General features: G+C 41.6%; 1 protein-coding gene and 1 non-coding gene across 2 annotated transcripts; both read left to right on the forward strand.

The window, feature by feature from the left end:
* Positions 1-6,581: 6,581 nt before the first annotated feature.
* On the forward strand, positions 6,582-11,334 carry DEFB118 (defensin beta 118). Its single transcript, NM_001037344.1, is given in 2 exon segments — positions 6,582-6,665; positions 10,834-11,334. Coding segments are annotated over 2 exon segments (372 nt in total). The 5' UTR covers positions 6,582-6,607; the 3' UTR covers positions 11,148-11,334.
* Positions 11,335-14,570: 3,236 nt separating this feature from the next.
* Positions 14,571-14,698, forward strand: LOC114670678 (small nucleolar RNA SNORA40). The gene has a single exon (XR_003720374.1). It is a non-coding gene; the product is annotated as a small nucleolar RNA SNORA40 (small nucleolar RNA).
* Positions 14,699-14,701: the final 3 nt, after the last annotated feature.

Here is a 14,701-nt window from a genome sequence, read left to right on the forward strand (position 1 = left end):
CTTCCTTGGGCGGGCACAGCGGCTCACACCTACAATCCCAGCACTTTGGGAGGCTGAGGCGAGCAGATCACCTGAGGTCAGGAGTTCAAGACCAATCTGGCAACATGGTCTACTAAAAATACAAAAAAATTAGCCGGGCGTGGTGGCGGGCGCCTGTAGTCCCAGCTACTCGGGAGACTGAGACAGGAGATTGGAGTGAACCCGGGAGGCGGAGCTTGCAGTGAGCCGAGATTGCGCCACTGCACTCCAGCCTGGGCGACAGAGCAAGACTCCGTCTCAAAACAAAAAACAAACAACAACAACAAAAAACGTAACTATTAGGGTTTTAAGAAGGTGACTTTAGCCATGCAGTGACAGGATGAGTACAGAAGCCAAATTTTAGTAAGATGAGTGTGGGGGTAATAAGAAAGAAAATTGATAAACCTCTAGCTAGATTAATAAGGAAAATATTACTGGCAATGCTCATCTTGAACCTAGAAGGAAAAATTCTAAACAAAATTTTAGCAAATCATATCCAACAAAATATAAAAATAATACATCATGACCAAAGAATACATTCTACATAATATATAATCCTTCATGCCTCAGAAACGCAAGGTCGGTTTAACATTCAAAATCAAGCAATGTTGTAGCATTATTCACAATAGCCAAGACTTGGAATCAACCTAAGGGCCATCAGCAGATGAATGGATAAAGAAAATGTGGTACATGTAGACAAGGGAATACTGTTCAGCCTTTAGAAAGAAGGAAGTCCTGTCATTTGCAACAACATGGATGAACTTGAACCTAGGGGACATTATGTTAAGCAAAAAAAGCCAGGCACAGAAAAATAAATGATCTCACTTATGTGTGAAATCTAAAAAAGTCAGACTCATGGAAGCAGAGAGTAGAATGATGGTTACCAGGGCTAGGGGGTGGGGAGGATTGGGGAGATGTTGGTCAAAGGATACAAAATTGCATAGACAGGAGGAATAAGTTCAAGAGATCTATTGTACGACATTGTGACTGTCATTAGTAACAATGAATTATATACTTGAAAATTCTAAGAGAGTAGATTTTAAGTGCTCTTACCACAAAAAAAAAGTGATACGTATGTGGTAATGCATATGTTAATAAGCCGGATTTAGCCATTTCACAATGTATACATGTTAATGTTTCAAAACATCATGTTGCATGCTATAATATATACAATTTTTATTTATCCATTAAAATAGATTTAAAAAGTAAAGTTATTCGTGTTTGAAATGAAAGAAAAAGGGGACCAAGGCAGGAGAATCACTCCAGGCCAAGAGTTCAAGAGCACCCTGGGCAACCCCCATCTCTACTAAATTTTTTTAAAGAAGAAAATCAAGCAATGTAATTCACTGTATTAATGAAGCAAAAAAGAAAAAACATGTAATCACCTCAGTAGACACAGAAAATTGCAAGTTGACAATTCCAATAATCTATTTCTGATAGAAATAAAATTTAAATAGTAGAAGGGAATATTTTCCACCTGAAAAGGAACATGAAAGAAAAGCCTACAGCTAACATCACGCTAAATAGGAAAAGACATAATGCTTTTTCCTGAAGAATGTCTGGTCTCACCACATCTATTCAACACTGACTGCAATAAGGCAAGAAAAGGAAATCAAAGGTATCAAGACTCAGGGGTTGGGGGAAATAGTAAAACTCTATTAACAGATGACATAATTCTCTATATAGAAAATCCCAGGCCAGGTGCAGTGGCTCACGCCTGTAATCCCAGCGCTCTGGGAGGTGCAGGCAGGCGGATCACGAGGTCAGGAGATGCAGACCATCCTGGCTAACACGGTGAAACCCCGTCTCTACTAAAAACACAAAAAATTAGCCAGGCGTGGTGGCATGCTCCTGTAGTCCCAACTACTCGGGAGGCTGAGGCAGGAGAATCGCTTGAACCCAGGAGGTGGAGGTTGCAGCAAGCCGAGATCATGCCACTGCACCCCAGCCTGGGCAACAGAGCAAAATTCTGACTCAAAAAAAATAAAATAAAATAAAATAAAATAAAACAAAAATTAGAAAATCCCACTGAGTATAGGAGAAAGTTACTAGAACAAATAGGTGAGTTTGGTAAAGTTGTAGCCTACAAGTTTGATATACAAAATCAGTTGTATTTCTATATGTCAGCAATAAACAATCAAATTAAATTTTAAAATTATAATTTATAATAGCATCAAAAATATGGAATACCTAAGGGAAAATCTGACAAAAAGTAAGCAAGACCTGTTTATTAAAAACTATAAAATATTGTGGAGTGCAATTTAAGAAGACCTAATTAGAAAGAAATATCATTTTTATGGACTGGAAAACTCAATATTGTGAAGATGTCAGTTTTCTCCAAATTGGTCTATAGATTCAATGCAATTGCCATTAATACGCCAGTAAGATTTTATGCAGAAATTGACAAACATTTTAAAATTTATATGAAAATGCAAATTATATAGTATAAACAAAACAACTTTACATATGGAAAGATTTTCAAAATCATTATTAATTAAGGAATTAGAAATTAAGAACAGCTGGGTGCGGTGGCTTATGCCTGTAATCCCAGCACGTTGGGAGGCCAAGGTGGGCAGATACCCTGAGGTCAGGAGTTCGAGACCAGCCTGGCCAACATAGTGAAACCCAATCTCTACTAAAAATACAAAAATTAGTCAGACATGGTAGTGGGTGCCTGTAATCCCAGCTACTTGGGAGGCTGAGGCAGGAGAATCACTTGAACCCAGGAGGCGGAGGTTCCAGTGAGCTGAGATCATGCCACTGCACTCCAGCCTGGGCAACAGAGCAAGACTCTGTCTCAAAAAAATAAATAAATAAGACCACAATGAGATGCTGTATTAGTCTGTTCTCACACTCACTGTTATGAAGAAATACCCGAGACTGGGTAATTTATAAAAGAAAGAGGTTTAATTGACTCACAGTTCTGCATTGCTGGGGAGGCCTCAGGAAATTTATAATCACAGCGAAGGCAAAGGAGAAGCAGGCACCTTCTTCACAGAGTGGCAGGACGGAGTGAGTGTAAGCAGGGGAAATGCCAAATGCTTATGAAACTGTCAGATCTCGTGAGACTCACTCAGTATCATGAGAAAAGCCTGGGGGAAACCACGCCCATGATCTGATTACGTCCACCTGGTCCCACGCTTGACACGTGGGGATTATAATTCAAGATGAGATTTTGGGTGAGAACACAGATAAACCACATCATTCTGCCCCTGGCCTCTCCAAAACCTCATGTTCTCACTTTTCAAAAGACAATCATGCCTTTCCAACAGTCCCCTGAATCTTAACTCATTCCAGCGTTAATTAAAAAGCCCGAGTCCAAAGTCTCATCTGAGACAAGGCAAGTCACTTCTGCCCACGAACCTGTAAAATTGAAAGCAAGTTAGTTATTTCCTAGATGCAATGAGGGTACCGGCATTGGGTAAATACACCCGTTCCAAATGGGAGAAATTGTCCAAAACAAAGGCGCTACAGACCCCATGCAAGTCTGAAATCCAATAGGGCAGTCATTGTACCTTAAAGTTCCAAAATAATCTCCTTTGACTCCATGTCTCACATCCAGGCCATGCTGATGCAAGAGGTGGGCCCCCACAGCCTTGAACAGATCACCGTACAATTACTAGAATGACTAAAATAAAAAGACTGACTATACCAAGTACTGGTGAGGATATGAAGGAACTGAAACCCTTATACATTGAGAATGGAAAATGATACAACCACTCTGGAAAACAGATCCTAATATGTTAAAGACTTTCCTAATATGTTAAAGTCATAGAATACCCCCTACCTCTGTGGGAAACCATACCTGCCATGCAATTCAGCCAATCTACTCCTAGGTATTTTTTCCCATAAGACCAAAAATCATATCTGCACACAAAGACTTGTACATGAATGTTCATAGCATCCTCATTTGTGATAGTCAAAACTGGAAACAAATCAAATGTCTGAATGGATAAACTGTGGTTTACTCATGCAATGGAATACTACTCAGCAATAAAAGGAGTAAACTGGTGAAACATGTTACATGGCTGAATCTCAAATAATGCCAATGACTTATAGAAACCAGATAAAAAAGAGTACCTACTCTGTGGCTACACTTATATAAAATTCTGGAGAATGCAAACTCATGTATAGTTATATCTACAAAATAGATCAGAGGTCTTCTAGGGATGGAGGGAGAAGACAAGGAGAGGCAGGAGGGAGGGATTCCTAAGGGACATGAAGAATGTTTGGGGGTAGTAGAAATGTTCACTTTCTTGATTGTGATGAAGGTTTCATGAGTATATACATGTCAAAATGATCAAATTACATACTTTAGACACTGGAAGTTTGTTGTTTGTTAATTATATCTCAATAAAGCTGTTAAAAAAAAATAAGAACTTGGCTGGGCATGGTGGGTCATGCCTGTAATCCCAGCACTTTGGAGAAAATATAATGGGAGTTGAAATCACATAGGGTCTTGCAGGTCTTTGAAAGAAAGCCATTCAGAAACTTTGATCACAGGATGATAAGAGAAATGCAGATTAAAACAACAGTATGAGGGAGGCTGTGGCAGGCAGATCATTGAGGTCAGGAATTGGAGACCAGCCTGGTCAACATGGCAGAACCCCGTCTTTACTAAAAGTACAAAAATTAGCCTGGCATGGTAGCGCGCACCTGTGGTCCCAGCTACTCAGGAGGCTGAGGCAACAGAATCGCTCAAATCCAGGAGGCGGAGGTTGCTGTGAGCTGAGATCTCACCACTGCACTCCAGCCTGGGTGACAGAGTGAGATGCTGTCTCAAAAAAAAGAAGAAGGAGAGGGAGAGGGAGAGGGAGAGGAAGAGGGAGAGGGTGAGAGAGGGAGAAGAAGAAAGAAGAAGAAAAGTTCAGATATATTTCTTAATGGATATGGCCTGGATTTATCCCTTGACAAGAGTGGCTGGCTGTGGGCACTGGGCCAGGGACTCGCTGGACACCATGGACTGCACCCACCTAGCTTCTCCCCTGTGATGAGTCCTTCCCCTTCAGGGCTTTTTTTTTTTTTTTTTAAACAGCCCATCTCCATTCCCACCACCACCACCATCTCAGATATGAGATCAGGCCCTGTGAATTGGAGTAGGGGTAATCTAGATTTTCCTGCTTTTCTGTAGCATGAGCGAAAAAAGGTGTTTCTCAAGCTCTTAAGTTTAGAAAGGGTCAGGGATCTCTGCAATTATCAGGACATGTAGAGAAACCATTCATAAAATTAAGAACATAGATTTTTATGCTTAGAAGGAACTAGAAAAGACATTCTTTATTCTATATAGAAATCCATCCTATTTAATCACTTAGGCCCTGCTTGAAAAATGAGTTATAGAATACCGCCTCCCTCTCTGGGAAACCATTCCATAGTAAAAGAGTTCTGCCTGTTAGAACATACTAATCTAAAATTAATTTGGAGACCAGGCGCAGTGGCCCATGCCTATAAATCCAGCACTTTGGGAGGCCAAGGAGGGAGGATCACTTGAACCCAGGAGTTTGAGACTAGCCTGGGCAACATAGTAAGACCTGTCTCTACAAAAAAAAAAAAAAAATTAAAAAATATTCGGGCATGGTGGTAAATACCTGTGCGTCCCAGCTACCCAGGATGCTGAGGTGGGAGGATTGCTTGAGCTCAGGAGATTGAGGCTGCAATAAGCTGTGATTGCACCACCTCACCCTAGCCTGGGCTACACAGTGAGATCCTGTCTCAAAAAAATAAAAACATAAAACAAAATTAATTTGAAAATAGCAGGGTTTTTTTGTTTTTTTGTGTTTTTTTTGAGACAGACTCTCACTCTGTTGCCCAGGCTGGAGTGCAGTGGCACGATCTTGGCTCACTGCAACTTCCGCCTCCTGGGTTTAAGTGATTGTCCTCCCTCAGCCTCCTGAGCAGCTTGGATTACAGGCACCCGCCACTACGCCCAGCTAGGGAATTATTTTTTAATGACATTGGGTAGCATCCCCCTTTGAGTCTTATAAATGATCTCCCTCAAACTTCCGCAGCAAGTGACTTGGGCAAGTCACTTTCCCTGGTGGGCACAAATGTGAGAGAGGGATTTGGCTTATAGATTGATATGTGTTCATTATCGTTTATTTCCACAAACCTTCACTGACAGCATGCTTTGTGCCTTGGGGGCTCGAAAATGAAAGACACGTTCCCTACTCTCAGGAATTTCACAGCCCAGTGCAGGGAGACACACAGATAAGCAGACCATTCAAAAGCAGGTTTATGCTAGAATGAAAGGGACTGTGAAGAAAGGCTGAGCCCTAACGAGAGATCGAGAGATCGGGGAAAGCTAGGGAAGATGTCCCAGTGTGAATCTTCCCGCTCCATTGCCCCAAACACCTCCTCAAAGCCTGTGACTTGTAACCCTCCGCATGCCCTCCCAGTGCCTGGATCAAATGCTCAGCCTGTGTGCCACACAATAGACTGATGTTATGCATCGATAAACTCTTAGACATCCGGCTGGTTCTGTGCCCATCCCTCTGCCCCCACTGCAGAGAGGCCAATAAAACTCTTGCTCAGACTTACCCTGCACACAGCATTCTGAACTTCTGGATCTACCATCTCCTGTTTCCCAAGCACCATGAAACTCCTGCTGTTGGCTCTTCCTATCCTTGTGCTCCTACCCCAAGTGATCCCAGGTAATCAGAGGTCAGGGAAGCTACGAAAATAGAGGTATAGTGGGTTCTGGATCGTGAAAATTCCAATGTGTCGTTGCACCCCCAACCTGGGCAGCTCCACAGCTCCCACACTGGGACTATGTTCCTGACTGGGGTAAAACCTGGGAGTAGAGCAAGTTTTCCTCAATAGACAGGGGCAGTCCCACCATCCAGAGTTGTCCCTGGTTCTATACTCCAAGTTGCCGCCTAAGGAACTAGGGGAAAGCTAGGCTCACATCTCTTCTCTTTCCAGCTTGTGCCAGCTTTTGAAAATGATTCCCGCAGCCCACTTTGCATGTTTTCTTGGCCCTAAAAGTCCTGCTATCGCTGTAATGAGGTTCTTTTTGTTTCTAATGTTCTAGAATTTGGTGAACAGGTCAGAAATGATCGGCTGAGCTGTTATATGGAAGACAGAACTGGCTTTTCTTCCTTCTACAGTGAAAATCTAAGCTTTTCATAATCACTGCTTTCTTAAGTATATCTAAAGGCCTGACCAGAACTTTGAAATCACTGGTGAAGCAAGCCTGTTTCCTCTTTGTTTTATGTTTTTCAAGGTGCATTTCAATGTGTGATTGAACTTACATAAAAATGAATCTAAGTATTTCTGTTTTATAACAAAGTAAGCATACTCCATGCATGGCTACGCAGCTCTCTTTCTTTCTTTTTTTTTTTTAAAAAAAAAAAGATGAAATCTCGATCTGTCACCCAGGCTGGAGTGCAGTGGCGCAATCTCAGCTCACTGCAACCTCTGCCTCCTGGGTTCAAGCAATTCTCCTGCCTCAGTCTTGCAAGTAGCTGGGATTACAGGTGTGCACCATCATGTCCGACTAATTTTTGTATTTTTAGTAGAGACGGGGTTTCACCATGTCGGCCAGGCTGGTCTCAAACTCCTGACCTCAGATGATCCACCCGCCTCAGCCTCCCAAAGTGCTGGGATTACAGGCATGAGTCACCGCGCCCGGCCCTGTGCAGCGGTCTTCTTTCACTTCTTATTCTGTGGCCATCTTTCCATGTCATCATCTAAAGATCTGCCTTATTGTTTGTAAAGTTGTATACTTCTGCTGTAGGATAAGCCTTATAAAATCATATACAGTCATTTGAGACATTTCTTAATTTTCTAACAACACATCAATGAATATGCTTGTACAAACATTAATATATTTACATATTTGGACAGGGGCTTAAATAGGATAGATTCCTAGAGGGCAAATAACCAAGTTAAATGTAAGTCTGGTGGTGGTGGGCAAGAAAATAAAAAAAAAATATTCCATTAATTCCTCTATTCCTCTACCCTCATTGCAGAGAGGCCAGTAACTCTTGCTCAGACTCCCACTGCACATGGCATTCTGAACGCCTGGGTCTACCCTGGCATTCAGGGTAGGGAAACAGGGAAACCTCTCCTGTTTCCCAGGGACCAGGAACCTCCTGCTGCTGGCTCTTCCTGTGCTTGTGTTCCTACACCACAATCCTGGGTAATCAGAAGTCAGTAATCAGAAGTTGTGTATCTTAAAGGATACTGCCAGCAGAAATTGCCAACTCTGGGGGTTTTGAATAATTCTCCAGTTACAATTCCAGACACAAACAGGAATAATTCTGTGTGATCTCTTTGAAAGCAATTGGTCTGCTTTGAGTTCTAGTGGAGATACTGAGACTAGGAAAGAGACAGATGTGAAAGATTTTGTACATGCAATCCACGAGTCATAAAAACTCAGCATATGGGGAGTGAAGGATATATTACAGGATCTAGGGCTTCAAGTCTGAGTGCTAAGAGCTATAAATTTGGAGTCATTCTCTTGGAGCAAAGAGTTGAGACAATGAAAGAAGCATAAAGTCTTGATGCTTTATCTTAAACAGCCCCTACATTTGAGGAAGAATAATAGAAATCAGTGACATTTATAGGGACAGGGAGATCTCCCTACCCTCTCATCGAAAATACACAAGGGTTTTTCTATCACCATAGTCCTTCAAACACCCAGCTGATGAATATAAAATAATCTCTTACTGTCGTGGTTGTTTTTTTGTATTTGTTCGTGTTTTGAAACAGAGTCTCGGTCTGTTGCCCAGGCTGGTGTGCAGTGGCATGATCTCGGCTTGCTGAAACCTCTGCCTCGGGGGTTCAAGTGATCCCCCTGCTTCAGCCTCCTGAGTAGCTGGAATTACAGGCATGCACAACCACGCCTGGCTAATTTTTGTATTTTTAGTAGAGATGGGTTTTCAGCACGTTGGCTAGGCTGGTTTCAAACTCCTGACCTCAAATGATCCACTCGCCTCAGTCTCCCTCGTACTGTTGTTTTAATCTGCATTTCTCTTATCATCCTGTGATCAAAAGTTCTGAATGGCTTTCTTTCAAAGACCTGCAAGATTCTATGTGAAATCAACTCCCATTATATTTTCTCCAGTTACTCTCCACTTAACTTACTCTATACTCACCATAACTACCTTATTGTTTTTCAGAACCTTTGAGACAGGTCCTGCCTCTAAGCCTTTGCACTTGCTGCTTCCTCTGCCTGATATATACTCTGCCCCCAGTTAGTCTCATAGCTCACCCTGCCTCTTCCTTCTCAAAACTCAAGGTAAATCTTTCACTATTTCCCATCACACACTTCCTAAACCCCTTCGCTGCTTCATTTCTCTCCATAATGCTTATCATTCTTTTTGTATTTTCATAATGCTTATATTATGTATCCACATAAAATATGTTATACTTTCTTCTCTTATTATCTTTTTTTTTTCCTTTTTTTTTTTTTCTTTTTTGAGACAGTCTCACTCTGTTGCCCAGGCTGAAGTGCAATGGCACGATCTCAACTCACCAAAGCCTCTGCGTCCCAGGTTCAAGTATTCCTCCTATCTCAGCCTCCTGAGTTAGCTGGGAAAATAGGCATGTGCCACCACGTGTGGCTAATTTTTGTATTTTTGGACACATGCTTATTTTATACTTTGGGTTATAATTTTTTATTTTTTAAATTTCAATAGCTTTAGGGGTACAAGTGGATTTTGGTTACATGGATGAATTGTATAGTAGTGAAGCCTAAGATTTTAGTGCACCCATCACTGCAGTAGTGTATATTGTACCCAATAGGTAGTTCTTCATCCCTCCCCCTCCCCTTACTCTTCCCCCTTCTGAGACTCCAATGTCCCCTCTGTATGCCCTTGTGTACCCATAGCTTAGCTCCCACTTATAAGTGAGAACATGTGGTATTCGTTTTTCAATTCCTAAGTTACTTAAAATAATGACCTCCAGTTCCATCCAAGTTGCTGCAAAAGACATTATTTTGTTCCTTTTTATGGATGAGTAGTATTCCATGGTGTATATGTTCCACATTTTCTTTATTCATTCATCGGTTGATGGGCACTTAGGTTGATTCCATATCTTTGCAGTTGTGAATTGTGTTGCAATAAACATACACTACACAGATATATTTTATATACTCATGTGAAGGTATACTTTGCAGTAGAATGGGATATGACCAATGCAAATAACTTAATCACACTTGTTGAAGTAGCAGCAAGATGTACTTGTTGAAGTAACAAGAAGACGTACTTTCTGGCCGGGAGCGGTGGCTCACGCCTGCAATCCCAGCACTTTGGGAGGCTGAAGCTGGTAGATCATGAGGTCAAGAGATCAAGACCATCCTGACCAACATGATGAAACCCCGTCTCTACTAAAAATACAAAAATTAGCGGGGTGTGGTGGCACGTGCCTGTAGTCCCAGCTACTCAGGAGGCTGAGGCAAGATAATTGCTTGAACCAGGAAGGTGGAGGTTGCAGTGAGCCGGGATCACACCACTGCACTCCAGCCTGGTGACAGAGTGAGACTCCATCTCAAAAAAAAAAAGAAAGAAAAGAAAAAAAAAGATGTACTTTCTTTACTCAGGTACCTTTACACTGAAGGTAGCTTCATTATAAGCAGCCCCAATTCCTCATGACTGGAGTTTCTTTTCGATGATGGTAAGATTCATCCCACTTTCAGAATAGTTAAAAACGGGCAAATGGGAGGTTGAGTATTTACCAGACCTGAGGTGGGAGTCTTGCAGCCGTCATCTAATTATGATCCACAGTGTGGATACAGGATGCCAGATATATAGTCATGCTAGTGAAATTGAGAGCATCAGTAACCCAAAATCAGTGGTTTTTCCTTTTATTATTCAGCCTATGGTGGTGAAAAAAAATGCTGGAACAGATCAGGGCACTGCAGGAAACAATGCAAAGATGGAGAAGCAGTGAAAGAAACATGCAAAAATCATCGAGCCTGCTGCGTTCCATCTAATGAAGACCACAGGCGACTTCCTACGACATCTCCCACACCCTTGAGTGACTCAACACCAGGAATTATTGATAATATTTTAACAATAAGGTTCACTACAGACTACTTTGAAATAAGCAGCAAGAAAGACATGGTTGAAGAGTCTGAGGCGGGACAGGGAACTCAGACCTCTCCCCCAAATGTTCACCATACCTCATGACTTCTTCTCGAATGTCACTAACCCCTGTCCTCAGAGTGATAAACTAAGTCACATACATATAGATAAAACACCACAGTGACCTCCCACTTCCCACCAATATGTAATTCTATTAATAGAAACAGCTGTGTAAAGAAGTCTAAAATTTTCACTATTTCCAATGATAAACTCTTCAGTGCTCTTCTTGAAATGTCAAATTATTTCCACAAGTTTTAATCTATTTTTAGTATTTCTTGTTTGCTGGTGACCTATGCACAACCTCAATAGCTTAGTTAGCTATTCCAACAACAATTTTTTTCATGTGTTTTTCTGCCTTCTCAACAGGTGTCTTAATGGCAGCATAAGTGGTCATGATCAAAATTCTAAATCTTTGCATCTGTGAGAGTAGCTACTAGGACACTAAAAGCTTTTTTTCTAGAACAGGAGACACTTCAGGTGAAAGCATTCATTTTCCTACTAACCATGGCCTTAGAGGAAGGTTTTATCTGTCACCGTATCACTGTAGGAAATTGACTGTCCCAAGTGTGAGCTATGAAGACTCCTTTTTGCCCCAGTGTCTTTCGGGTTGAAATAGAAGCTGTCGAAAAGCTTCTATGGCTCTGTAGACCCATCTCTTTGACCAAGCCTTGATCACACATGGACATCCAAGGGTAAGGATGGCCCCTCAATTGTGGGTGAAAGGATGGGTCATTTGTCCACCTGATTACTGAGACTGAGAGCTTTGTCTCCCTGTGACAGAAAAAAAAAAAAATCTTCACATCCTGTCCCATCCACATAACTCTACAACAAACTTCATTGTTACAAATTTTCCAGTCTTGCTGTTCCCAAGAACCTAAACAACCAGCCAGTCCATTACCAGCATTCATGAATTACTGTAGATCCATACCTAGGCAAGCCTTCCTTCTGCTGGAAGGATTTCCCTTAACCACTGTCTTTTGGGCCACTGCCACATCAGGCTGTAATGCAGCACTTCTGTCTGGTGCTAGCATGTCATGCAGACCATTCCACAAACCTGGCCTTGCTTTTTCCTCCTTTATTAACTAACCATAGGAACCCCTCATGATACTATTAGTGTGTGATGAAGAAGAGGCAATAAAGCAGGAATGGGTGATATAGGCATCTGAACCACCTGCTTCTGCAGTTTATGCTTGCCAGACCTGCTAAGTTCCAGTTTTGAACATATTACTTTCATCTAACATTGGAAATTCTTCACAGGTCTAATTATATTACTCAAAGGGTTAGATAATACCTAATTCATGATGGGAAATTTGGGTCTCATTATTTTTTTAAGCTTGTTATTCCTGATAATTCTGAAATTTGAAGTCTTTGAAAGTCTGAATCTCTAGACTGTGATTTCTGCTGACCTTAATTCATGGTGCCTTAGTTCCTTGTGTATTTTGTGATTTGGGGCTCTGGTCTGTTCATTTTCCTCAGAAGTTTAGTTGACTAAACTAGTTGAGTCCTGAGTTAAAGGTCTACTCCTTAGTTTTCTTCTGTCTTTTTAGCACTACTAGTCTGGGACAACTTTAAGCTTGATTTTTTTTCATATGACCCATGTACTGTGAATTCAGGCTGAGAGACTATATGAGATGTACCTTGAGGTTATAAATTCTCAGTGAAGACTTTTTTTCTATTTACTGAATACTTAGGTTCAAAATCAGGCAATTTTCCTTGAAAATCTCTGGTGAAGGAAAAGGGATGTTGTATCTGCTTTATTTTTATACAGCATATGTAACACTTTAAGGACTGAGATTTATATAGGGATCTCCTACGAGACTCATATTTTTTCAGACCCTAGTCACTGCCTTCTCTCCCCTGCTTACCCCCACCTTGGCCAAAGCCATGGAAACCAAAGCTCAAGTTCACCTGATTCAGCAAGTGTCTTTGTGACAAAAGTCAGCTTCAGTCACTGCCTTCGAAAGAGTGCCCACTTGCATTTGGTTTTAATATTCTTTCTTTTCTTTCTTTTTTTTTTTTTTGAGACAGAGTCTCGCTCTGTCGCCCAGGCTAGAGTGCAATGGCATGATCTCAGCTCACAGCAACCTCCACCTTCTGGGTTCAAGAGATTCTACTGCCTCAGCCTCCTGAGTAGCTGGGATTACAGGTGCGTGCCATCACGCCCAGCTAATTTTGGTATTTTTAGTAGAGACGGGATTTCACCATGTTGGTCAGGCTGGTCTCGAACTCTTGACCTCATGATCCACCCACCTCGGCCTCCCAAAGTGCTGGGATTACAGGCGTGAGCCACTGCGCCCGGCTGGTTTTAATATTCTTGGCCTTACTTTCTTGCAAGGTTAAAGATGTTTTAAAAGTTTTGTTGTATATTTTAAGTACATTTTTTCCGCTGTTTTCAGTGGGAGGATCAGCCTGGGTTCTTCAACCAGTATTCTTCCTGGAACAGTGGTTCAGAACCAATACTTTCATCCAGATCATAAACTTTGTTGTTGGGATAGGTGGCAGCACCAGAGGAAGAAGAAAAAAGATCATTGTCAAAGGATGAAACTATCACTCAATGTCTAAAACCAAAATGCTGAAATGATTGCTTTCTCTTTTTTTGAGGTGGAGTTTTGCTCTTGTTGCCCAGGCTGGAGTGCAATGGCAGAATCTCAGCTCAGTGCAACCTCTGCCTCCCAGGTTCAAGCAATTCTCCTGCCTCAGCCTCCCGAGTAGCTGGGATTACAGGAATGCGCCACTGTGCCCGGCTGATTTTGTATTTTTAGTAGAGATGGGGTTTCTCCATGTTAGTCAGGCTGGTCTTGAACTCCTGACCTCAGGTGATCCACCCGCCTCAGCTTCCCAAAGCACTGGGATTACAGGCGTGAGCCACCATGCCCGGCCTGCTTTCTTAAGAACAGGAGAGCCATGCTGGTCCATCATAAGCTCCTTCATCAGAGCGAAGTGTTGAACTTACACAGCATTTGGGGAACACATTTTGAGGGAGTTGTGTTGGCTACAGAGGTGGGAATTGGTTAATGACAATTTAGAAGTGTGTACACTGAAATGAATTCAAAGCTGATTGACATATTCAAAGCACAATGCTGTCACTGACAATTAGCTTTCAGAAGTGTGTTCACTGAAGCAAGTTGTCATTGACCATAAAAAATGTTTAAAACATTTCAAGGTATGTACTTGTTATCATGACCATAGGACTGTCAGCCTTTTCCTAGGAATGTGGAGAGTTTTTATTGTCAGAAGAGAAGAGTAACCCCAGAAGAATCCAACGAGACAAATAACAGATGAGGAACCCCAAAAGATGACGGAGAAGGGGCAGCCTGAAAGTTAGGAAGAAAACAAAGAGTGAAATCACAGAACCCTAGGCAGTTAAGGTTTTAAAGGGGAGAATAACCTATAGTGGAAATGCTGCACAGAGGCAGATTGAGATACAAGTTGAAGAACATTCTGAAACTTTCAAAAAGGAGATCCAGTTACACTTGTTTATGTTTTTGTTTAACTTGTGGACAAAGACTTATAGACAGGTGCAAAAACTAAATCATCTTTTCCAACCCAGAACTCATGGTTTAGTATGAGTTTTGATACATATAAGAAGGCATATTATG

Source organism: Macaca mulatta, chromosome 10 (genome assembly GCF_049350105.2).
Source record: "Macaca mulatta isolate MMU2019108-1 chromosome 10, T2T-MMU8v2.0, whole genome shotgun sequence".
NCBI classification, from domain to species: domain Eukaryota; kingdom Metazoa; phylum Chordata; class Mammalia; order Primates; family Cercopithecidae; genus Macaca; species Macaca mulatta.